This window comes from Lathamus discolor, chromosome 3, assembly GCF_037157495.1.
Source record: "Lathamus discolor isolate bLatDis1 chromosome 3, bLatDis1.hap1, whole genome shotgun sequence".
NCBI classification, from domain to species: domain Eukaryota; kingdom Metazoa; phylum Chordata; class Aves; order Psittaciformes; family Psittacidae; genus Lathamus; species Lathamus discolor.
The window spans coordinates 116,886,428-116,910,824 of NC_088886.1; the positions used below are offsets into that span (position 1 = coordinate 116,886,428).

Consider the following 24,397-nt stretch of genomic DNA (forward strand, 5'->3'; position numbering starts at 1 on the left):
ATGCTACCCTAGCTGGAGAACCTTCTTGAAATTATCAGACAGTGTTCCATATCCATTCAAAATGGACCTGTGAACTTGTCACAATAGAAAAATACCTTCATAATCTTATGTTAAATGAAATGTTAAGAGATAACTGTTACTTCTGTGGGATTTCTAACTCTCTGCATGCACAAACCATAAATCTAATTAACATGAACAAATTGGCATGATTATTATTGAAATATTAATTTCATGGCAGGTCATCCTTGACCGCCCCAATGCATTGTGAAGCTTATTTTTACAAGTTGCTCTATAAGTGTATATCTCTTCTATAAAGTTATTTAATTTGTCATCATATTTCAGCAATTTTGTGTATGTAGCAAGGCTTGAATGTATGAGATTTCTTTCCAACAATACATGCTTTGTTTCTTTTAATCTCTTCTCTGGTGTTTTTTATTGAGGTTTGTAGAGCTATACTCATTAGTTTAGTTTCTTATCTTGTAACATAATTCTTGCCGTTGGTTTCTTCATTATCCTCTGAATGACAGTAAATCCCTGCTTCACCACGCTGATGAAGGATTACATCTGTTAGATGTCACAACTGGAAGAATATGCTTCTTTTAGATCTTCACCTTCTAAATCTGTGTCTACTTTCTATCTCTTCCACTTAATTAAATCATTGTTTAATTTGGCTTTCCATTTAATTTGAGCAAAACCTGTGGAATAAAATAATTTAAATTAATAACTTCAAAGCTCCCACTCCTTAATAAGCAGTTATTATTGGACATTCCAGGCTGGCTGGAGTGAGCTGATTTTAATTAAACAAGTCAAAGAAAATCCTGAACAGGTAGAAAAGAGACCAAATAAAGCCCAACAATATAGCTGGGGAGTTAAAAAGTACATTACTCCAACACCTTGCAAAATATATTCCTGGTGATATCCTATTGATACCGATCAGATACAATTAGCTGCTTATCAATAGATAAGATTAACTTCTTAATTCAAAGTAATAGTAGGTAAGGATTCCTGTCACCCAATTGAGATCAGAAGGGATTTAAACTGTAATGGAGATTTAGAGGTCCTGCCCAGCTTGGCAGAGGATTGCAGCTGGAGAGACGGCATGTGCTGGGTGGGCATGAGGGAGGCGACCTCCCAGAACTGGCTGCAGTGCCTGGGCAAGGGAGCTGACTCCCAGACACACTCTTAAAGCCTGTATTCATAATATTGACACAAAAAACCCACCCCTAAAACCAAACCAACTACCAATAAATATGTGGCCCCACCTGCATACAGCTCCATAACCACAGAAAGTGTTCTATTCAACAGAGAGCAGAATCAAGTCACAGACGTTATGAGAATTTCAGTCTACAGCCGTGTCACAGCAGCCATTTTAATGGAAAACAAGTAACAGCGCTTAAGAAGCTGTTTATCCACTAATTAAAAAAAAAAAAAACACAAACCAAACAAGCACCCCCACAAAAAAAAAAAAAAAAACCAACAAAAACTCCAAGAACAAAAAAACCCAAACAAAAACAAACAAACACACAAAAACCTAGTTGAAAACAAAGGGGGAGTGGGGGTGGGGGGGTGAAGACAGAAGAAAACCCCAAAGGCTTTTATGTCAAAGAGAGTGAAAATATGAATTGTATTCCTGAATTCTCCATCCCTTGGATCCAACTGCTGTCCATAAACTTATTCCTCCAGTGGCAAAATACTTCTGATTGAAACAGCTTTCCAATTTAGGCTTTGCCTGCTGAATTTCCCTGGGGAGTAACGAGTGATCCTGACCTTCCTTCCTCTATTTTTTCCTCACATCTTCCCCTGTGCTCCTGAAGGAGGCACAGCAATTACTGTGTCATGGGCACGGACTCTGGACCACAGCGACTTCCCCATCTAAAACCACATCCTAGTAGAAAAGCAACACAAACTTGCAAATTTTATATTTCCAGATATTGAAACTGCTGCCTACACATCACAAACATGAGCTTGTTCTTCAAGAACTGCAAATTCACTGTGAAAGGCAAAAACACTAAAGGTGGAAAGCATGGGTAAGCTTTTACTCAGATTAAGGCACTGTACTGAGAAGCAGGAAACAATGCACAAACATGGCCAGACCTAGTAATAAAAGGACCTTCAGAGGAACAAAACTGACATAAAAATTAAAGCTCAACAGAAAATGTATTAAAGATACAGAGAAGTATTTAACAGTCAATATAGGAAAAACATACATCAATTACAGAAATTCAGGCTTCTGAATAATAAGAATATAAAGTATACACATACATCTGTATACATGTACAAATGGGCAATCCACATGAAAGGATTAAATAATGAAAAGTGAGAGAACACGACTTGCTAAAATTATTGCAGATCTGCTCTACAGTCAGATTAAAGATCAATCTGTGGATTTACAGAAGCACAGTCCTTGATGCTAACTGCAATGCAAATCCAAATGCCACACCACGCTAATGACAGGTAGGCCTTGCAATGCCTGCTCCTGCCTAATGTGAAGCCAGAAATACAGCTGGAAATGCACTTCTTCCCCTCATTTACATGAGGGTAAAAATGCATAGATAATCCTCCACCTTAAGGAAAAATGTCAATTAAGAACTTGATTATGCAAATAGTAATTGGTTCTGGAGCCAGCAAGAATACTGTGGATATCACATGCACAAGTAAGCTTCATTACCTCTCAAAACAATGCTAGTATTTCCAGCTTTGAGCAGTCAATTGTGAACATCAGGTGATAAGATAAAAGAAAGGGATTAAAACCAGAATCACTACTAGAACAACTGTCACTTGCAAACACTTGTCCTCGGGAACAGAGAGTTTGTGGTACTACATTCCTTCAGTGGAGAGAGTAGTACAGATGTTAGCGCACTGACCACAAAAGTCACTGCATTCCCACTGCTGAAGTAAGACACTGGTCTCACTGGTCTCCAGATCTCCTGAAATGCACCTCATTAGCCAGCAGTCCTCCCACAATACCCATCCACACAGATGGCCCAGGTGTATGGTTCAGCATTTATATATGTATGCATGCAAAAATATGCACACTACCTGGAACGATAGGCTCATCCCATGTAGTATACACAACACATTCACACAGGCACACACACAGATATATACTTACACAGCACCACATCCCAGCAGCTAAAGTTGAACCTCTCAGAGCAGCCACTGCCTCACTCTTGGTTTCCTCCCAGTCTCAAGGCAGCACCTCACTTTGGCTCATTTTATTTTCTGCTTTCCTGTTGGCATGCATAGCAGGAGCCTCAAAGTGACCTCTTACACCACAGCAGAGTTCCGCCGGCCCCAGGTGCTTGTCATTGCCAGCAGCTGAATGTGTTTGTCCAGAGCGGAGGGCAGGACCAGGAGAGTAGTTTCACCTTTGCATATTAACAATCTCCAGCAACCCCTAATTCAGGGACTTCTGTATTCAGATATGGGTTGTATGAGACTTTAAAGTGATTCCTCACCGATCAGCCAGTCCATTCATTGTAATATTTTAGCATCCACAGTTCTGCAGCAAGGATTTCTACAGGTTAGTTACAGATATGACACTCTTGGAAATGCCCAGTAACACCTGCCTCTGATGGTATATCAAGATTACTTCCAATATCCTTCTTCAGAAATTTCATTCCCTAAATGAGAAAAAAACAACTCCAAATTTGTATATGCTCTACATTCAGGTACATCTATAAATATGGGAAAAGAAGGACATGTTAAGCAGTCAGGGCTGATGTCTTCTCAAGTGTTACATTTTTAACACTATAAATTTAGATTTTAATATATACTAGGCTCAAACATAGGCTTAAATGTTAATCTTCAGTGTATAAAACAATGTCATGTTAAAGCATGTCAAATCTAACCTGTCTATAATGCTTAATATTGTAGCCCCCATGAAGAAAATTGACATTTTCCCATGTACAAAAATGTGTATTTTCCCATTTTTCAGTTTAATTTCTTCCTCTACTTAACCTGTTGCAGAACATTTTATACCCGCAATCAAAATACAATAGCTCAACTGCTTACTATTAATTTTTATTTTGTTTCCATTTTTATTTTGCTCTGAATCCAAACCTACTTTGATTTGCAATTGTTTCATGAACTTTAAAGCAAGTGACAATTTCAATGTTATTTAATCTGCAATTCTCTTTCTCGCAAGCATATGTGAATACTCCAAATCATAATGGTAGGCATGAAGAGGTTTTGTTTTTCTTGTTTGTTTTTCAGACATACGAAAAGCCTTCTGCAGAAATTACAATTACAGCTTCTATTGTTCAGAAGCACGTACTTAAAGGAAACACAATACAGGCACTGGTTTAATTGCTACTACAGATACTCCTGATGTAAACTGATTTCTGTGGAGTATGGCCCCAGACTGAAATAAAAAAATGTTATTTACTTTAACTTACTGCAAAGAGATTAAAAATATAAAAAAAAAGTAAAGTTTTGAGTGGATAACAGATGCAAAATCGCAGTGCTTTAACTGCCAACCACCAGTATCCCAAAAAGCCTTCCATCTCCATCTAACTAAAACAATGTATTTCTCACATATGGTGCTACTTATTTTAACAGCATAATTTCAGTGCAATACCCAAGTGACAAGAACAATCAAGCTTGATTTCTTTGTGCAATTATAAAGAGCCTTATTCAATCAATCAAACTAGTTGATTCTCCAAACCCCAAATAAATGGAAGGAGCTATCATTGGATTAAACAATAATGGGTTGTCCCATTGTTTTGGCAAAGGGGGAGCAAATTTAATATTTTTCTCATTTAGGTTTTCTGAAATGAATTATTTAAATTATAAGCTGGTGCTTAATTATGAATCAAAAATACCCTGTGAATGCTTACCTGCCACCTAGAGGCATTGAGAAGATTAATTAGGTAAGATTTATAAAATGCTTTGAAGATTAAAGGCACCACTTAATATAGTTGGATAAAGTATAAAAGATACTGAGCACTACAGAAGCCTAGCAACAGCCTGAAAACTTCCTTTTGTATTAGGTAAGTTCTCCTTCATGCAAGCTGTGTCACTGGTTACCTGCTGCAGATGCACTGAATTACATACATTTAGAGTTTAAAACAACCTAGTTTACTTCACTAACTTTCCATTACATTGATCAGTTGCAAGTCCAAGTAAACATGTCAACTAAAGTAACCGAATGCTTGTGATCTGTTGTACAGAGTGTTAATCAGACACTCACTGCCCCTTGCCACCAAGGACACTGCTTAGAGATATACCTTGGAGGCAGGATTTGTAGGAAGAGACGCCACTTCTCATTGGATTTACCAGTATACTCAGACATGATTGGACAGACTGGGCACACAGGTGTTTTCCAGTGTCGCTGGTATTGTAGCTTATTTTTCTTCCTGCTGTATAGCTTTCATTTGAAGTGAAGAAACATGGTCATTTTGCTCATCACAGCGATAGCGCTGCTATGCAGTCTACGTTATGTAAATCACCTGGAGAACCCCAGCAAAGACATGGCCTCATCCTCACCACTGGCTTTCCACCAGATGAGCTTCTGCATGCAAGAGGCTTGTGGCGTTTGCTCTTCTGTGGTGGCAGCTGTATAATTCCTCTTCATCATTTTGGAAATGCTGCTGAATTACAGTGTGAGATTCCCACAGCTTTATGCTATTCTTAGAGCAGCACTGACTGTAGTCATTGCAGGTAAATGCTGTATCTTGAATGCCAATCATCTAGTACCTCTGTATTCGATTTTCTGGTTACTCTTCCAAATGACTGCTACAAAATTTAATGCTAATTATACCACAGCTGAGACTTGAAAATTTGGCTCTTTGAAATCTCTTCTCCAAAGCTCTTTTTTTCTAAGTATTTTTTGTTTTTCTCTGCTCCTATCTCTACTGCTGGTTGAATACATAGAATCATAGAATAGTTAGGGTTGCAAAGGACCTCAAGATCATCTAGTTCCAACCCCCCTGCCATGGACAGGGACATCTCACACTAAACCATCCCACACAAGGCTTCATCCAACCTGGCCTTGAACACCGCCAGGGATGGAGCACTCACAACCTCCCTGGGCAACCCATTCCAGTGTCTCACCACCCTAACAGGAAAGAATTTCCTCCTTATATCCAATCTAAACTTCCCCTGTTTAAGTTTTAACCCGTTACCCCTTGCCCTGTCACTACAGTCCCTGACAAGGAGTCCCTCCCCAGCATCCCTATAGGCCCCCTTCAGACACTGGAAGGCTGCTATGAGGTCTCCATGCAGCCTTCTCTTCTCCAGGCTGAACAGCCCCAACTTTCTCAGCCTGTCTTCATACGGGAGGTGCTCCAGTCCCCTGATCATCCTCGTGGCCCTTTGTCCCTCCTTTCTCAGGTCTGTTTTCTAATTCACAGAGGCCTCACGCAGCAAATCCTTTCAGCTAGCGTGGGACAACTTGCTTGACCCAGATGGGCAGCACATAGCTCAAAGCAGAAAATAAATGCATATATGTCTTAAAACTGCCAGGGAAACAGAAATACTTGATTTATACCAAAATTCTTCCTTGGCCAGCCAGTAATACTCCATCATATTTTGATAATAACATATTTAACTTGCTTCCTCACAGTCTGACTTTTCCTGAGTGCAAGATCAGTCAAAAGGGTTCGTTATTGCTTGCAATTTGTGCACATTACATAACAAACTATTTCACTCAAAGAGTCTCAATGCGAGATTTGCCAGAACAAAACCGGGGCGCTGCAGATCACAGCGGGGGTTATCAGAAAGCCTGCACACAATGCTGGCGGCTGACGTCAGTGATGCTAATCCATACTTTCTCGAGCACTGAACTGGCTCAGAGACTTGCGGCAAGGATAAATACAAAGAGGGAGAAGATCACCATCCTCTTATTTCAGCATTTTATTCTGATTCCTCTATGTGTTAACAGGGAATACAGACCCACTTTTACGTATGGATCGCATTTTGTCTTTTTTCACAGCCACAATGCACTGGAATCTGTCTATTTATCTACATGGCCCAGAGCACAGCAGACAGATGTGTGTCTCATTAATGAATTTATCTTTTCAGCACTGCCACAAGGCAAGGAAGTACTATTGCTATCTCAGCCACCTCTGCCTCTGGGTTAGAGACAAGGAACTGAGGTACACAAAGAGTAAGTAATTTGTCCAAGGTCAGGCAGCAGCCAGGGAAACTGAGGCACCACGTGTGCCTGGCCAGAGGCAGCCCAGCAGCCACACTCCCAATAGAGCAGAACTGACATGTGGAGGCCAGTTACACCATTAAAGGCAGAAGCAAATGGATGCAGAAGCTTATTTTGAATGGCAAAAGATCTTCTACAGAAAGTTGTTATTTTTTTAGGTTGTTAAGCCATGGGTGCAAGTGTTCCTTGACAAACAGGTATTTGCTGGAGACTGAGTCACCCTAAAGCAATAAATGTCACTTTTCAGTAACTGAATATCAGTAAATGGTGGCAACAGCCCTTTGCAGTGGTTGTTAGCAGCACTAGGAATGCTCTCCTTGCCATGAGCAGTGCAGGCAGCAAGCTGCGATGCCAGTTGCAGGGTCAGTGGGAGTAGGGGAGTCCCCCATGAGGGGTGGGTAGGCTGTGCTGTGTCTCCTTACCACACCATTTTCCTTCAACGCTTTCTGTGATTTTACATACACCCACTGAGTTCCAGTGCTCTTTTATCTCTTCTGCTCTGCACTCCCCTATTCTGATTCTTTCCAGCTTGGGGGATTCACAACACTTGCAAGGTACACTCACAAATGCCTTTTCGTTTTAATGCAATTTGAAACAATAATTATTCAGTCCAGCAATCTTTACGCACACATGTATAGAATCATCATAGTGTCATAGAATGGTTTGGGTGTGAAGTCTCTTAAAGCTCATCTAGTTCCAACCCTTTGCATCAGATCTTGCTCTCTAGATAGAAGCTCACCAGGAAAGAACAAATTCCTGACATCTGCATTTTTTCCAACACAGAAAGCACTGCTGTCCCTTAAAAGCTGTAAATAAATAAAAAACAAATCTCTTACAAAGTTACACACAATATGGATTTTAAATAGAGGAAAGGAAGGGATTTGTCTAAAATCCCACATAAAAGCATTTTCACACTGATCTGCTCCTCTCCTTCACTAGTGTAATGCTGGTACACTATTCCTCCCTGGGGACCTGCTGCACTGGGTGAGTTCCAGTGCCTTCTGCGGGGACACTGGGGACATGGCCTCTCTGCTTGGCCGCTGCCACATCTCTGGGGAAACAAAAGACTTTGGACAACTTTAATGGTGCCTCTCTGGAATCCTTGTTTTCAGAAGCCTGACAATAGCTAGCACCAAATGGAAATCAGACTGTGTCATACCAGATGCTTTATTTTCTTCGAATATCTTTGTTTGCCTGTGTGTGAAGCGCCCCCCTCCCCTGTCCCTGCTTTCTGTCTTGCATAGCTCCCAGGTAAAATTCAAACTACAGGAGGGCACTGACACATGACTTAATAAATCGATCCTTTGACATTTACCGCTTCCCCTGCTGTCACAAGCAACTTTGATCTTAAAAGTGAAGCAGCAAACCTGGGCCAATGGGAAAAAATGGTGGTTTGTTGGTTTTGTTTCAATGTGATATACAGCCAAATGTCCGCATTAGGAGGAAGCGTGTTCCCCATGTCAGACTATTAGAGACAGTTCACTACCGCTGGCTAAAGAAATGCAAAGCAACGGCAGCAGTCACACTCTGTGGAATATGACAGATACCTAAGAGTAAATTATTGCCAGTATTTGGTAATAATTTTCAAACTTCTGCTCGAATATCTGTGTGCTTTGCATATTGGCAAATGATAGGTAACAGTGCAGAATAATGAGCTACTGTTGTAAGTGGCTATGTACATTTTATTAGGCCCTGATTATACCTAATCTTCTCACTGAGGTACTTAAATTAAAGACAGCTTTGGATAATCATGTCCCTTTAGGCAGTGGAAAGTGCCTGGCAGATAGAGAATGCAATTCAGATCTGAGATGCCTGAACATCCATCTCCAACTTGGAAAAGGTAAATCTTGCAGCCTCTCCCAGCTGTGACTGAGAATGCCATAGCACTACTTGGTACCAACCCCTTCTGCTTTGGGATTTTTATGTTCAGGGTATTCAGGGAATCTCTTAATGGTTAGAAGCCTAAAGGTCAAAACCCCCCAAATATTTGATCAGATGACGTATATTCTGCACATGTGTTTCATATATCTTGCATATGCATTTCCCTTCAGAATGAGGCAGAGGGTCAGGCCCCAAAGACGTATGCAGTATGTGCTGGAGGGGTAGGGCAGAAACTGTCAGGATAATGACAGCTTAAGCTCTAACTGTTCTGAAGGAATGTGCCAGTGTGTGATGCTCTGAGTATCGCAGTGTCCTGCTCTGGGGTGGCCCTAACAACTTCTTGCCCCTCTTGCTCCATCAGCCCTTGCTTTCTTCTGTCACAGATGAGGCATAGCCTGCTGAAGTGTAATTGCCAGAGAAAGGATGTAGCCTGTGCATATGCTTTCGTCTTTTTCTTACAAACCAACCAAAAATAGAGGGAAATACTTTGGAATCCAGTTATTGTGTTCTTAGAGAATTTTATCTGTGTAAAGTCATCTCTCTAAAATGAATATGACATTTTCATCCCCACTTACACAGCTTTTTCGCTGACTCTTCAAGTCCACCACACTCAAATTCTAGGGTTTTAGTGATTCTCCATGGAGTCTTACCTCATTTGCTGTAAACGTTTTATTTTGTGTGCATCCTGAGATGAATAAATGTGGGACACAAGCTCCGGTGTGGCTGCCATTGAAGTCTGAATCCCTACCAGCTCCTGGGAAAAGCAAGAGGCTGATGGCCTGTGTTACCTGGCAGGCCTTCTTTGGGGGCACCAAAGATTGCTGCTTGTTTCGGATACCCATTGCCATCAGGAACTGTGGTGAATTCTTTGTGTATTTCCTGCAGCCTACTCAAGGATGCATGGGCTACTGCGCAGAAGGTGAGAATCAGTAGATTGCATATGCCTCTCTGAGTGTGTGTTCAAAGGTCATGTAATGCATTGTACATCTCAGCGACCTTTCAAGTCAAGCATCACTCCCGGTAAGACACAGACTGTGTAGAAAATAAATCAGCGGCAGCCCAAGGTGTTCCTGAAGAACAGCTATTATTACAAGTGCAAAATGTAATCTGGTGTGCATTACTATAGTGTTCTTTGCTTGGTTACAGTTCACATGTAACCCTTCCTACTGTCTTTGGCTCCACTTCGGCTTGAAGTTGTGTAGCTAGTGAGCAAAAGCATCTCATTTTTATTGAAGCACTGTATCCAGGATACTGTATTAAAGGTCTGTTCTTATCTTCAATAATCCAGTATCCCCCCAGAAAAGATAATTCTGGAACTCTGGAAGTTAAAAAAAAAAAACAACCAACACAACGACCAACTGATAACATCTTTTTCATGACATTTATGTAATTGCTCTCATCAGAAATAATTTTCAGCCTGCTACAAGAGATCTAACCTCTGTTCGGTAGCTAGGAAACAAAGGAATAGCAGAAAGCACTTCCTCACTCAGTTAAACCTTCTGAACTTCGGAGCATGTTCAGGTGCATATAGATTTAGTCAGAAATGACAGTTCTTTCTCAAAAGGTAAAAAGTAGCTTTACACTTTCCTTTCAGCATTTTTTGACAGATACGACTCACTGAGAAACCAGGGTTATCACCTTTCAATCAGGAAAAATTTGAGCTTAAATAAATTTTAAACAGAGATATATTAATTTTCTTATCTTTATCAATATTTTAACATTCCCACACGAAGAAGAGGGAGAAAAAAGGCTCAAAGTAAGTGAGATTAATTCACTAGTTGAAATAAAAAAATCCATTATAATAAATGGAACTGCTCTTTAATTTCCACGATGCTCAGAAATGACTTTCTAACTGAACACAGTCATATTCTAGTCTAAGCTTGGCTTTTTTTTTTTAACTATAAGATTTCCATTACTCTTGTTTGAAAAATTTTTTACCAACACCTGGGTGGCTAATTCTGTCCTTTCTGTTGATCCATGCTTGTTTAGTAATGTAAATTCGCCTGCCTTTTTGATAACAGAAAGTTTATCACTTCCTATCTATCACAAAACAGTGATTTTCTGCCTTTTTCTTTACCACTCTTGTTGAAGCTTTCACCTTTTTGCTAGTCATTTCAGTGAGGTCCAGCTCTCCTGAGCCTTTAACTTCCTGTCTTTAGGATGTTTCTGCAGCATCAAGTATTGGATGGAAAACACCCAACACTGACGTTTTTTTACTGAGGGTTGTTAAGACACTGTCTTAAATTCAGCTGTTAACATTGCACCACAGGAGCCTCTACATGGCCCCAGAGCTGGGTCCAGCTGTCATTGTCATGGCTTCTTGCCAGTGTCAATCGCCCAGTCTCACCACTGGAAGCTCGAGAGCAGGACACTGGTCAGCACTCCTGAACTGAAAGCTTCATAGCTTGGCAGAAAGGAGACGCCTGGGGAAAGCAGCATACATGCTTGCAATTCTGCTCACATCTTCCCATAAGCTGATCAACTTCGTCCTTCTGGAATAATTTCCTGCAGAAAGTCATGATGTGAGCCACAATTCGAGGCAGCTTCCCTTAGAAACAAAAGAGAAAAGGGTATAAACTACCGACCCTTATTCTTATTTTAAGTAACTTGTTTCTTTCTCTTACCTCTTGTTATTTGCCCTAGACAGATGTTAATATGTTGGTTCTTCATTCTGCTAGAACAGACTCATACCTTATTCTCTTGGGCTACAATAATATCACCAACACTCTTCCAAAAACTTACTTAATTTATCATTTCAAAGCATCTGAACTAGCTTCATGTTCCATTCGAGTCCAGGTCTCTAGAGATGAAAGAACATCACCCTAAAGTATTACACACCTTTTTTTTCCTACTTTCTAGGCAAGTTTAACAGGAAGAAAAGCTTCAGACTTCATAACTTGTTGAAGAGTATAGAAAGCAGGCTGTATTTTTAGAGCAATGGCATTATTCTGGGCAGAGGGAGACTATATTGAGCAGACTGAGAACAGCCTGGAAAGGATCTTCACAGTGTGGCAATATGGGCTGTGTGCCCTCTGCAAGTCGATTTACCTCTGCAACATAACGATTTCTCATATCTCTTCTGTACTTATTGCAAAACTTGGATGAAAGGGCTGTGCTTCAGGGGAATGCAAAGCTGGCGGCCTTTGCCAGAGTAATTAATTTGTATTAATCCGAGTTCTTCATTTCAGTAACATTTATCTTACTTTAAAATAAAAACAAAACCAACAACACAATATTATAACAATAGGAAGTCAGCACACAATTAGCAATTTTTGCATTTTTATGAAATATATTTGCTTTCTTACATGGTTAATAATCAAACAACAAGAATATAATACGTAGCATTTCTCCCATGTTTAGTTATATAGAAATCTTCTTGCTGAGTGAACGATTGTAATATTCAAATAACATTTTGTGCTGCATTCATCCTTTGTTTCCTTCTTCCAGTCAAACTCACAAGCCTGGCTTTGCAGCCCGTGGTAAGTCCCGAGCTTGCGCAAGGTCGTGTCTACCTGAAGTGCACTTTCAGCCACCCCTCCTCAAAGCCACCATTGCAGTACATGGTGGTCTGGTCACACCTGTCCACCTCTGGCAAAAAAGAGCAAATTCAGTGTGACACCACCCTGCAGTCATTTTCCTACATAGAGATTAACAGCATAAACCTCAGACTGGGAGACACGGTAATGCGACCCCACCTTCAGCAAAAAAGGTCAAACACTCGAGGGGATCAAATCCTTTTCTTAAGTCTTTGTTTTGTTTTTATTAGTGCTGTTCTTCACTCATATTACAACTCCTGCAGAAAAAAATACTGAAACCCTTTTGCAACAAGACTGTTAAACAGCTTTTGCCAGATTCAGGATCTGTAACTTCTTTGAATTGCATTGAGTTCACTGAAGCTATTCATTTTACTATTTTCTAAAGGCAATTTGAATACTTGCACTTACATTACAGCTTGAATGCCATGAAGTTGGTATAAGTAGTAGATACATGTGCCTGAGACAATTTTTGCTTAGTACTTTTTGTATCTTGCAGCAGCGAGAATTTGCAGTATAGGGAGGCTCAGCTATATACCCTCTGTAATTTTTATACTCATGGACCAGAGACACAATAACATCTTTTCATGGAAAAGAAGGACACTACATTTTAAAATAGAGGGAGGTTTATTTTATGGTCTCTTTCATGGTGTTCTGCCTCTCTGATTCAAAATTCTTGGTTCAATAGCATACTGAAAGATAGAGTTCATTGCAAAACAATCTCTAAGAAGTATTTTTGATGGCTTACATAGCAACACAGATCTAGTTTCAACAACAACAACAAAACAGAAGCCGATACAAGATTTGAAAAAAAATGACTTCTTTATGAAGTCGTGGCTTTTCATGGTACAGAAAGAAGACTTTTAAAGTTAAATTAGGTTCATAACTTATATAGGCAGAGAGCCATTAGTGATGCTACAACAAACTGAAAGAATAAACAGGGAAAATGGCCTTGTGTTAACAGTAGTTTGGAAGTAGTCTTGGCATTTTGCAGCTCTTCTTTGAGATATTTAAGAAATGTGAATAAGCTTTTTCCAGTCCTTGAAAGGATTAGTCATTTATAACAGTAGCACAATCAAGATTGTTTGTTGTTTTTTTTTCTCACTTCTCTTCATAATCATGCCTCCTGAATTCAGAGTCTGACTGATGCTTCCCTCACATACTGTAACATGAAGCAGACAATTCTGCCAGCTTAAGACAAGTTTGTAAGAGGTATTTTCATCAAAATAATTTCACTTGCAATCATTTCAAGTTTTAACAGTCCTGAGGGATTCGGAAAAAATACACTTCTGTTAACTAGTAGCAATACCAAATCTTTATAAAACCATTTTTATTATATAAAGTTTTCAGTAAGCCCTTCTTTGTCCTCTGCTGAAACTACATGTTTAATTTAGTGGGCTTAGTGAGACTAAACTGTTCTTCTCCTTGCTAGGTTTTTTTTTAAAGGTCTTCATGAACTATTTGATTAATTATAATTATCCATAAATCACTGGTGAAAACCAAGCAATGAAGCCTCAGCTGTAACTGAGAATTCAGTTTTACATAATAAAGATTTAAAAAAAGCATTTCATCATGTTTGCCATCCCACTCTGGTGCTAATAAGAGTCACAGAGGTAGACTCCCCTTTTACCTCCAGTGGTGTAAATCTGAAGCGATTTAGTAAGCGTTGGCATGTCTACAGCCAAGGAAAGGTGATGCCACTGAAGGGAGTCCAACCCCAGGGACCAAACTCCACTGCACGGAGGCAGTTTGTAACATCCACCTGCCCATTAAAGATGGAGATGGAAGGATTTTTTCCTCAGGCAGGGAAAGGGAGCCACTAATAAAAACCATATGAGAGATGAGAGAATGAACTGGGGGCACTTTCCAGCACTCTTTCCCCTTCCCCACACTGCCAGGGTGCACGGGTAGTATTCAGAGCAGAATTTGTCACCCAGGATGCAGAATCTGCAGTATGCTGAAAACTGTTTACTTTTTTTAACCTACTCTTCATGAGCCTGCACGTAGCCTGAATTTGGTCTCAATGCTTTCATGCCCTGAAATCAGCATCTTCTCTGTCCATTTATTGATAAGAAAACTCCTAGAGTCAAACAAGATTTTTTTTTAATCACCTTTTAGGTGAATGATATCTACACTATTTTTTATCTGTCAAAAAGTCTCCAGATAATAGGTTAGTCACATAATAGAATATCTATTGATGTATTTTAATACACAGTCAAACCTTAGAGTTGAGATTTACCAGCCAACATTTCTGAACTTGTATTGACGAAACAGACAGTTATTTTTTAATAGCCATCATGTGTGCCTTTCTTCCCCATCTTTGGGCTCCAATTTTGTTATTTCAGACAGTAATGTTGGCAGCATAATGTTCACAAAACTATTGCAGCCTTAAATAAATCTATAACATGCCACTATTTCTATATAAACACTGAAAGAAGCTTACTCCATCTGATATGAAAATCCTGGCATTCCTAAGCCTTATTTATGTGACAGTGACAGAGGTCATTTCATTCCTCGAGGTGCAGCCATCTATAAATTACAGTGGCACACTGTGAGTAATGAGTTATGCGAAGAAAGAAAGGTGTTTAGAAGAAAATCGTGCAGATTTTGCTCAGCACAGCAATCCAGAAGTTCATACAGCGAGGAGCAATTGTCACCGTACATAAACTATGATGAGCATTATAAAATAGAAATAGTTTAAGTAAAACTGGCCTTTCTGAGCTGACTGCTAGAAGTGGCTTCTTTGCCGAGCACTCGGCAACATCAGAAGAACATGCCTTAGCCAAGAAGACTGCAAATTAGTACCTCAATATAAAAAATAACTAATTTTCACTCACAAGGGATGAGGAGTAAAATTTTCTGCCAGACTTGAAAAAATCAAACAGAAATAGAAAGAGCTGCCTATTTGTAGCTCACACTTCAGTTTACAATTTTTCTCAACCTTCAGATAGAAAATGAGGAGCATCCCCAGAGAAACAGAGCTCTAGGTGAACTCAAACAGCGATTCTTTAAAGCAGAAAGGATCAGAGATGATGAGCAAAACTCTGCAGCTCATAAGACACCTTACTACCACCCTAGGATATTTTTTTTCCTTAGTAGATGAGTGACCTGCAGTCAGCCTCCATATACTGTTTGGCCATTTGGTAACTGGAAAGAGCTGCCTTCTTTAAATATACTGAGCAGCAAAGTGACTAGAGCTGGACTTCCCTCAGAGACAGGTCACACTGCTGCACCAGCTCCCTCCCTTCTTCAGCAAACAGCCCATCACAGGGTACGATCTCTGTTCAAAAGATTTAAGGTTTAGTTGATTAATTAACTCAGTCAGATTCTCCCTACTTTCCCCTTTCTGCTAACCCTTCTGGAAAGCCTTTCCACAGACTTTGTTCCTACTCCTTCCTGCAAATACCTACAATCAGGTCATTTCTTCAAGCTAATGAGATTCCCCCCTGCCCTGGATTCTCTAGAAATGCTGTCCTTCAGCTCTGCTCATCCTTTTCTCTTTTCATCAAGACTGTAACCCACAGTTCCCTCCTGCACACACTCCCCAGCTCCCAGCAAAGTAACTCTTCAAGGCTTTTCTAACCTCAGCCCATTAGTGTTTAATAGAGTTGACAAGGGCAGCCTGGAAGCCCTGACAGCCATCGTGAGACACACTTTCACCTGGTGTGATTGATTCCCTGACCAGCCCTTCACCTGCAAGCCATGAGTGTGGCTGAGTGACTCTTGCCCTTGCGGCCCCTGTCTGCCTTTTGACACAGGTAATGTAGCCGGGAGGGTAGATCCAATCCTGGAGTTTCGAGAGTTAATCACCCACAGCTTAGGCATCTGCACCTTACCAACAGCATGCAGACTTCCCTACCCAGTGAAGGGAAGAAGTGGGCCTCCCTAAATGCTACCTTACATTGGAAAGGGAGCTTCCCAGAGGTGGACAACGTAAGTTACTGACTGACTCCAGCATCCCTGAATTCCCACACGTCTCAGGAGACTGGATGTTCAGGTCAGAAAAGTGCTTCCATCTACTTTTTAATCCACACCTTCGACTCCTACTGAGATATACCCGGCTATATACAGCCTCTGAAAGATCAGTACCAGTGAAAGTACATATTTCAACTTTAAGCTGTTGCTGTTGTCACTGTGAGGCCTCTGCACTACAATACTCCTCAGGTGCTTTCTGGACAGATGGGATATGGGTAGCTGGTCCTCCCAGCTGTGAGCTGCATGCATGACCTGCCCTTCTCAAGGGAGCATCCCACCCGCAGGGCATAGGCTGCACTAGGAGAGGAAGCAGTGACTACAGGTGGGAACCTGCACATGTGTCTGCTTATTTTCTCTGGTGACCATTTAGGTAAAACGTACAAGCAGCCCTGATGGCAGACCCAAACCGAGTACTTCCCTCTGCCAGCTCTCTCTCTTTTGGGGAGAAGTGCTTTTGCTCCTGGGACAGTGTTGAGATGGGTGGTGGCACCATTTCTGCCAGTGCTTTGAGAAGCATGTGGCTGAAGTTGGCCTTTCTGAAAGCTCTCAGAATTACCTGGCAAACCCAGGAGTCTTCAGGTACCTGAGCGATGAGCAGGGATGGGTTTTAAGCACCACATAAGCATCTCCTCTTTTGCCTTTGGGAACACAACCCATTATCTGAGGATGGCTGGGAGAAGCTGGTAAAACTGGAGGCATGGCCATGCTGGATGTACTGGCAAGTGTCCCCTGCCGCATCCCAGCCTATGTTCCCTATGGTACATTCAGAAGTACTTAGGGACACAGAAAAGGGTGAAAGTGGAGGTGGGTTTATGCTCAAAATGAGCACAAACAACTGAGCTGGGGGAGCTTCGGATTCTGAGAACCGTGGGGGGGAAAAAAAACCAAAAAATTTGATATGCAAATTGTTAGGGGGGAATTTGCCAGAGATGGTGAAAGGTCCTAGGATTATAATACCTCCCCAATCTGTTTCCCAGAGCTACTTGATCTTCCCCAAATTAATAACTGAATTCTGTTTTCAGCTAAATACACTGCTCACAGGGTTCATTGCAAAATAGGAAAGAATCTGACTGAGTCTGTGTACGAGTAGAAATCTGCTCCAAAACACAGGGAAGGAGAAACTTCGTAGCTTCCAGGGTCTTTTCTGATCAGAATTTTGTGCTTAGGAGTATTTTTTTTGCCCTATGCAAAGATCTGCCAGGACACAGGCGAAAGGGAGCAGCTTGTGCCTGGAAGCAGTCTGGTCATCCTATCTGAGGGCATCCTTACATTTCTGTCCCTTTAAAAGGGATGATGAAAAAATGTAATTTGATTTTTTTTAACAGATGTGATGAGTTTGTGGAAAAATACTGCCTAACCTGTCATGGCCATCAGCACACTGCTGTCAGTGATGCTTTCATCCCTTTGCTTTAAAAAGGATGCATCCTGAGATGGGGATGGGGGCAGAAGAGAAAGAAAAAGTTGATTACTGAACTGGAGAAAAGAGCTAGCATTTAGCTGAAGGCAAAAAAACACCTCCTCAGAGTGACTATCATAATAACTATGTGACAAACTATCAACTTGTAGCTCAGTAGCCACTGAACATACCTGCTGATTGTGAAGTGTGCACCTAACAACATAAAGGCACTGAAGAGGAGGAATAGTATAAAAGACAGAAATAAAATTTAACTCATGATGGCTGTCTGTACATTTCGAATTTGCCAAGTTTGTGCTCATCTCCAAAAGCACTGAAGACAGAACTGGAATGGACTGATAGTCTGAGAATGTCTCAGTGTGTCACCACAGAGGAATTTTTTATTTTAGTGTTCCGTGCTTTATCAATAAAATATAACTCTAAAATATGCATGTGAGAAAATATAATGCTCACAGCAAATGAGACTAGGTGATGACATTTCCCAGGATGTCACTTTGGTGAAGATCACTGGGAGATGCCTCCATCGGTGCCAGGCATCCTTTTATGTGACCCTGCTGCCTCACACGACAGGTCCCTCCTTGGCAGGAACACTCCATGTGGCGTGCTGAGAGGGAAGTCTCCGTGTGAACTTTTTTGGGAAAAAAAGCATTAAACCAAAAGTGCAAACAGTCTGGCAAGTGTAAATATAGCACCTGCAATACAGGTGCATTCCATCTGCTCAATGAGCTCTCCAAGGGGATCAGGGCTTGGTTTGGGTTTTTTTAATAGGGGGAGTATACGTTGTCTAAACTCTTTCTCTGCTGTCACCACCTTGTCAGATCTCGATTTTGCAGACTGGCCCTGTGGCAGCTGCAGGAGAAGCAGCAGGAGGAAGATCAACGCTTGCCTCCTGCCTTTCCAGCAGAACTGTTTTGAAAACTCTGTAAACTGAACAGGAGCCTTTAGGGAATGCTTGAAGATTATAAATATCTAATGATAACAGGGGGCTGTTGCCTTGAGGGGACAATGACATGTTTTCCTTTGGAGGCAAACTGGCTAACTATGAAGTATCTGAGGCTAACTGTAAATTATCTCTGTGAGGCACACCCAATACAACCACAAGGCTTTCCTTTAGTTAATGTAAGAAATAAACCCATTTTCACATGGCCTAACTGGCCAGAGCTGTCAGCAAAAAAAGTGAGAAACTTTCTGAAGGTGAAAATGGCCAATGTACCAAAAGGTACATAAACCTGGGACTGAGCTGGACCGGAAATAATCCACCTTAAGAGCACAGAAGACACGTAATTTTCCCCATAGCCATACAAATGAGGCTGTGTTGCTGCTGGGGCACACTTGTGCACAAATGAGTTTGGAAAGATGATTCTTCTGTTTGGAAGAAACTCACAAGTTGATGGTAATGAAGAGGGCTTTTTAGGGTGGTAAAAGAAATATTCCAGAGTGCTATTCAACTCATGCCCATGTGACCCTAGGAATTTGGGAATATCTGGGGTTTGAGCCTCTTTTGCTGCTACTGGTCATGAGGGTCATGCCTAAGCCAGTAGGCTTAGAGCAGCATGGACAATGAGTGATACTGGAAAATCCGTCAAAAGGAGTTTATCACAATGGAAAATAAATTAGATTGGTCCAGTTCCTCCTCATGGGTTCCTCAAGACTTAAAAAAAGCAGTAGTTACAAATATGTCATCTGACTATTTGGAATTGATTTAGTATATCACAATCTGTTACCCCATTTCCGAGACGAGCTCCCCCCCAAAAAATTCTGAACTACAGTTTCAGAGCCTGTTGTCATTTGCTTTAAGGAAAAATTCTGTAGTTTAATCTTATGATCCTAGAAATGATGTTAGCAGCTTGGGTTTTCTGAAACCAATGAAACATTAAGATGGCAGATGGTGTGCAGGCTCAGCAGAGATGAAGGTTGCGTGACTGTGCTAGGAATAAAACATAAATGGTCTGGTACATTGTGTTTGGTGGAGTTTTTTGGGTAGGGAAAATTTTTAGTATATTATTTTCTTACAATACAAACGCTGTGGGCACATCTGCATCATCTTTTACAATGCAGAAAGAAAAACAAAAAAAGCAGCTTCTTATATTGCTGACACAGTTTCTGTGACTGGATGATTGTCAAACTAATTTAAATTAAAAAAACCCTGTTTACAAATATAGTACAGAGAAAGGATATTTGATCCATTGGACAGACTGAAGTCCCAAGGGCTAATGTTCTTATCCTGACAGTAATGTCCATGAGCAATGTATTTCTCCCTAATTAAAATGAGTTAATATCACTAACCAAGATGCTTGAAAAACTGCAGAACACATTGCAAGCAGTGTTATTAACTGTTAAGACAGAAACCATGTTTCTTTGCATCAAAAATTCTTCCAAATCTCCAGAATTATGCAAAAATATTGTTAAAGCCTAAACTGCTCAAATACATGAATTTTATAAATTATATGAATTATAGTGTATGAATTTTCTTCAAGGAAAGGTATAGCGTATGTTGTTTATTTATCATAGGTCTTTTGCACTGTCACCGCTTTTATGAGGAATACTGCTGAGCAGCTGTCATTGCCTGAGGAGAGCAAAGGTTTCTATGCCGGGATTAAGGTAACACCAATAGCCTTGATTTACTGATTTAGCATATCCCTAGGGAATTTACACATTATCAGACATGCTTTGAAAAACAAGACACAGAAACTTAAGCCCCGACCATCATAACCAGTGCTGCTTTCATGTATACTTTCACAAAATGGCTTTCAGTCTGTTTGTAAAACACCCTAAAACACTGATCAGCACCATGTGCAGGTGGACACTAATGTACCATGGAGAATATGCAAACCTGTATCTTCTAGTAAATATACACCAAAGTACTCTGGTGGTTATATTTATGTTATATTATGGTATTATGGGAAGGCACACCTACACAGATGATTTGTTGTAGTTCAAAAGTGAAGATAAAAATGAATTTTTATGGGCAGGCACTCAAAATGCTGAAGATAAATTCACACTGAGCACAAAACCCAGGTCTAATCCCACTCAAGGATTACACTGTCACTCTGGCAGTCCAGGAGATTTTGAGATCTTCTGAGCATCTAAGATTCATGCCTCCACAAATGGTGTTTGAAAAATCTGGCAGCCCTTTCTGTCTGATGTTTGAAGAACAGTTTCAAGTTTCTTGGAAATGTCAGAATTTCCCAGGGAATGGAAATTCCCGTTTCTGAGTAACCCCAAGTGCTGTTTCTGCTCTTGTCCCAGGAGAACACACAGATAAAAATGCCACAACCTGAGCTCTCTCCCCAGCGCATGAGACACCTAAGCTGTAATGTATCACGTACAGAGAAATCCATCTTCCTGCCATAGCAAAGAGGAATAGGGCAAAAATTGCACTCACTTTGCACCTGGAGCAGAGTACGGAAGCAATCAGACACTATGTATGACAACTGCAAACATTTTCTTAATTGCCAAGTATTTTAACAATTTCAACTTATACAGTAAAATATCATTATTGTGAAGACTATTATTATGAGGATTATTACAAAGATTATTATTTTACAAGCAATTCTATATTTTCACAATTGATTTAAACCACTGACAATTTCATAAATAGCAGTATTTTCTAATTAATCTGTCAAAATAATCTAAAATTATTTTCTTATTTCCAGTTTTTACTGGAAGTTTTTGCAGAGGATGGCAAAGAACATGATTTGACCATTCTGAGTACTGTACCCATTGTCTGTCCACAGCATGACAACTCCTGTAAAATTACTCTGCAGCTAAGTATTGAGGATTTGGGTAAGAGTTTTATATATTGGCATTGAATCAGTGTGCTTACTTTTCCCTGCATTTATGTTACAATGAATTCTAATAGAAATTATAAGATGTAAATAACAAGAAAGGGATGGAAGCCATAAACATCAACAAGCTAGGTCATATATTTCATTGCAAAATAAAATAGTTGATAATAACATGCAAGTATTTTAAGGGGAAAAAAAGCAAAAAAAAGTCTGACTAGCGGAAACCTGAACTTTAGTCCATTGAAATTTATGGATGAAATAACTGTGAGTGGGAGAACTTATTTTAAATTCCAGGAGTATAAAATTCCATTTTAGGTTTTTGTCGCAGCAGTGATCTTAGGTAGAATAATTTCATTAATTATCAATAAGAAGCTCACTTGCAGATTTATTATTCAGTAAATGTGAACTGAAGCCTTTTTTCTTTCTTTCGTTGGCTTACAGTTTTTGTCTAACTTAATACAGAAAAAAAACATCATTCTTATGCTTATATATTATCCTCTTTCTAAAGGTTTGGTTTTTTTTTTTTTACTTGAAAACATTGACAATGTCACTTGGAAAATTCTTGCCCTTTTAATCAGTAAAAGCTTTCCTCAGGTTAATCTGCTAGAATATCATGCCTAACCAAGGGGGACATATAAATATTTACTTCCCATTTGCAGTAAATAAACCACCAAACCGTTCTTCTAAAAAGATATTTATTTCTTTTTCATAGGTGACTCAAGGAGAAAAACATTTTGAGACAGGATTACAGCAACAGTTTCTCTACCCACCAAAAGTCAGCTCAAAAAAATGTTTGTCAAAACCTAGATAGTTCCTGATACTTTTCTAAATCCCTCTCCTTTCTCTCCCCACCATCAGTCAAGCCCTTAGACAGAAGAAAAAATAATTCAAATGGTATCATAACACAATGATCTTAAACTGAACGGCACCTTATGGTTCCAGCAGCTGTGTTGGCTCTCGTAGATGAAGTACTTTGCATTTATCCATGGCTCAGTGCTGCTCTTATTTTCTTGGCTTAAAGTCTCTGCTGGGCCATCAGGCAAACATCCGCTGAGCTCATGTGAACAGATTTTCTTAGATATTGACTAGCTGAAAGCACAGGCTGGTGGGGGGCGGGACACACATCTCCAGTCCCCATAGACTCCAAGCAACTTAGACACCTACCATTTATGAGGATCAAGTAAGAATTAGTCACATAAACTTTCAAAGTAACTTTTTGACTCACATTTTCTCTGGCAGTGAAGGCATAGTCCAGGAGTTTTCAAGTGGGGGAGACTTAAGTTCAATTGATCACACTGAAACTAAGGCTGACTTTTTGCTAGGGTCTTCTCCAGTCCCACATTGTGCATTTGACTGGAAGAAAGAGTGGAGGCAAGACCTACAGAAGCAGCTTTGTTTCTGAGCGTCAATGGGCTTGATGTGTTGGTGCCCAGAGGTGCCAGGATGGAGGCACAAATCAGTCAGTTAACTAATCTTTGAAGGAAGTTGCTACTGAAGTGGAAATCAACTTGTTTCTGCAGCTGAAACTGATAACCAGGTCTAGCCCTTGATTGCTCCACCCTGATCCTGTCTCCCTGGGTGACACTTGGGTCGTTTATGATTAACTGAGATACCTATAGATACTTAAGGTTGAGTATCTGCTGGTAGTGTTTGCATAACAGCATGTTTGTTTTGTGCCGTAATTGTCTTTAGGGTCTGTTAGTTTATCTCAAGGCACACTGTGGGCTTCTGAAGAAAGCAAGGTTGGCCACAGCGCTAGAAACTGAAAATAAAATCTATTTTAGCTGAGATTTGTTTATACCAGATAAATTAACTGACAAGCTCCTCATCTGACTGAATCCATAAAATAACATTGTTGTGCTAATTATGTAGGGAATAAGTGATAAGAAAGCTAATTACAAGCACAGAAATATCTCTCTAAGTTCAGACAATATCATAATGAATGTCAAGGCACAGTAGAGCCACTGGAGTTCAGCTTCTGTTAAGTTTATCACTACTATTTTGACAAGATGATTTTCTTTGATTTTAAACTTTTGTTCTGGGTGGTGAGCATAACTCACGGGGCCGTACTGGCAACAACTATTCCTCATGGAAACCTCTAATTTAATTGAATCAAGAACCTTGAAAATGAGCCAGGACTTTTCTATAAAATGCTAGACAGCCTTTTTAGGAACTTGATATGAGAGATAATATCTTACTAACATTTGTAGGTTTTTTGTTCAGTTCCTATAGAACTCTACAGGGTTAACTTAAATTGTATTTTATTATTTTCCATTAAGAATAAAACATAACAGGTTAAAACTTAAACAGGGGAAGTTTAGATTGTATACAAGGAAGAAATTCTTTCCTGTTAGGGTGGTGAGGCACTGGAATGGGTTGCCCAAGGAAGCTGTGAATGCTCCATCCCTGGCGGTGTTCAAGGCCGGGTTGGACAGAGCCTTGGGTGGCATGGTTTAGTGTGAGGTGTCCCTGCCCATGGCAGGGGGGTTGGAACTAGATGATCCTAAGATCCTTTCCAACCCTAACTATTTTATGATTCTATGATTCTATGATGTTATGAAAAACACTTATTTTCATATCAGATCAATTACATTACCACCATTTCTAGAACTTTATTCTTATCAGCTGATAATTAATGGTCTGCAACAGA

General features: G+C 40.2%; 1 protein-coding gene across 1 annotated transcript in view; it reads left to right on the top strand.

Annotated features, from left to right (window-relative positions):
* LOC136010049 (von Willebrand factor D and EGF domain-containing protein-like) overlaps nt 1–24,397 on the top strand; it is a 183,118-nt gene that overhangs the window by 42,343 nt on the left and 116,378 nt on the right. Inside the window, 4 exon segments of the mRNA XM_065670656.1 lie at nt 9,728–9,956; nt 12,485–12,717; nt 20,471–20,560; nt 21,616–21,745. Coding sequence (XP_065526728.1) covers nt 9,728–9,956; nt 12,485–12,717; nt 20,471–20,560; nt 21,616–21,745 — 682 coding nt within the window.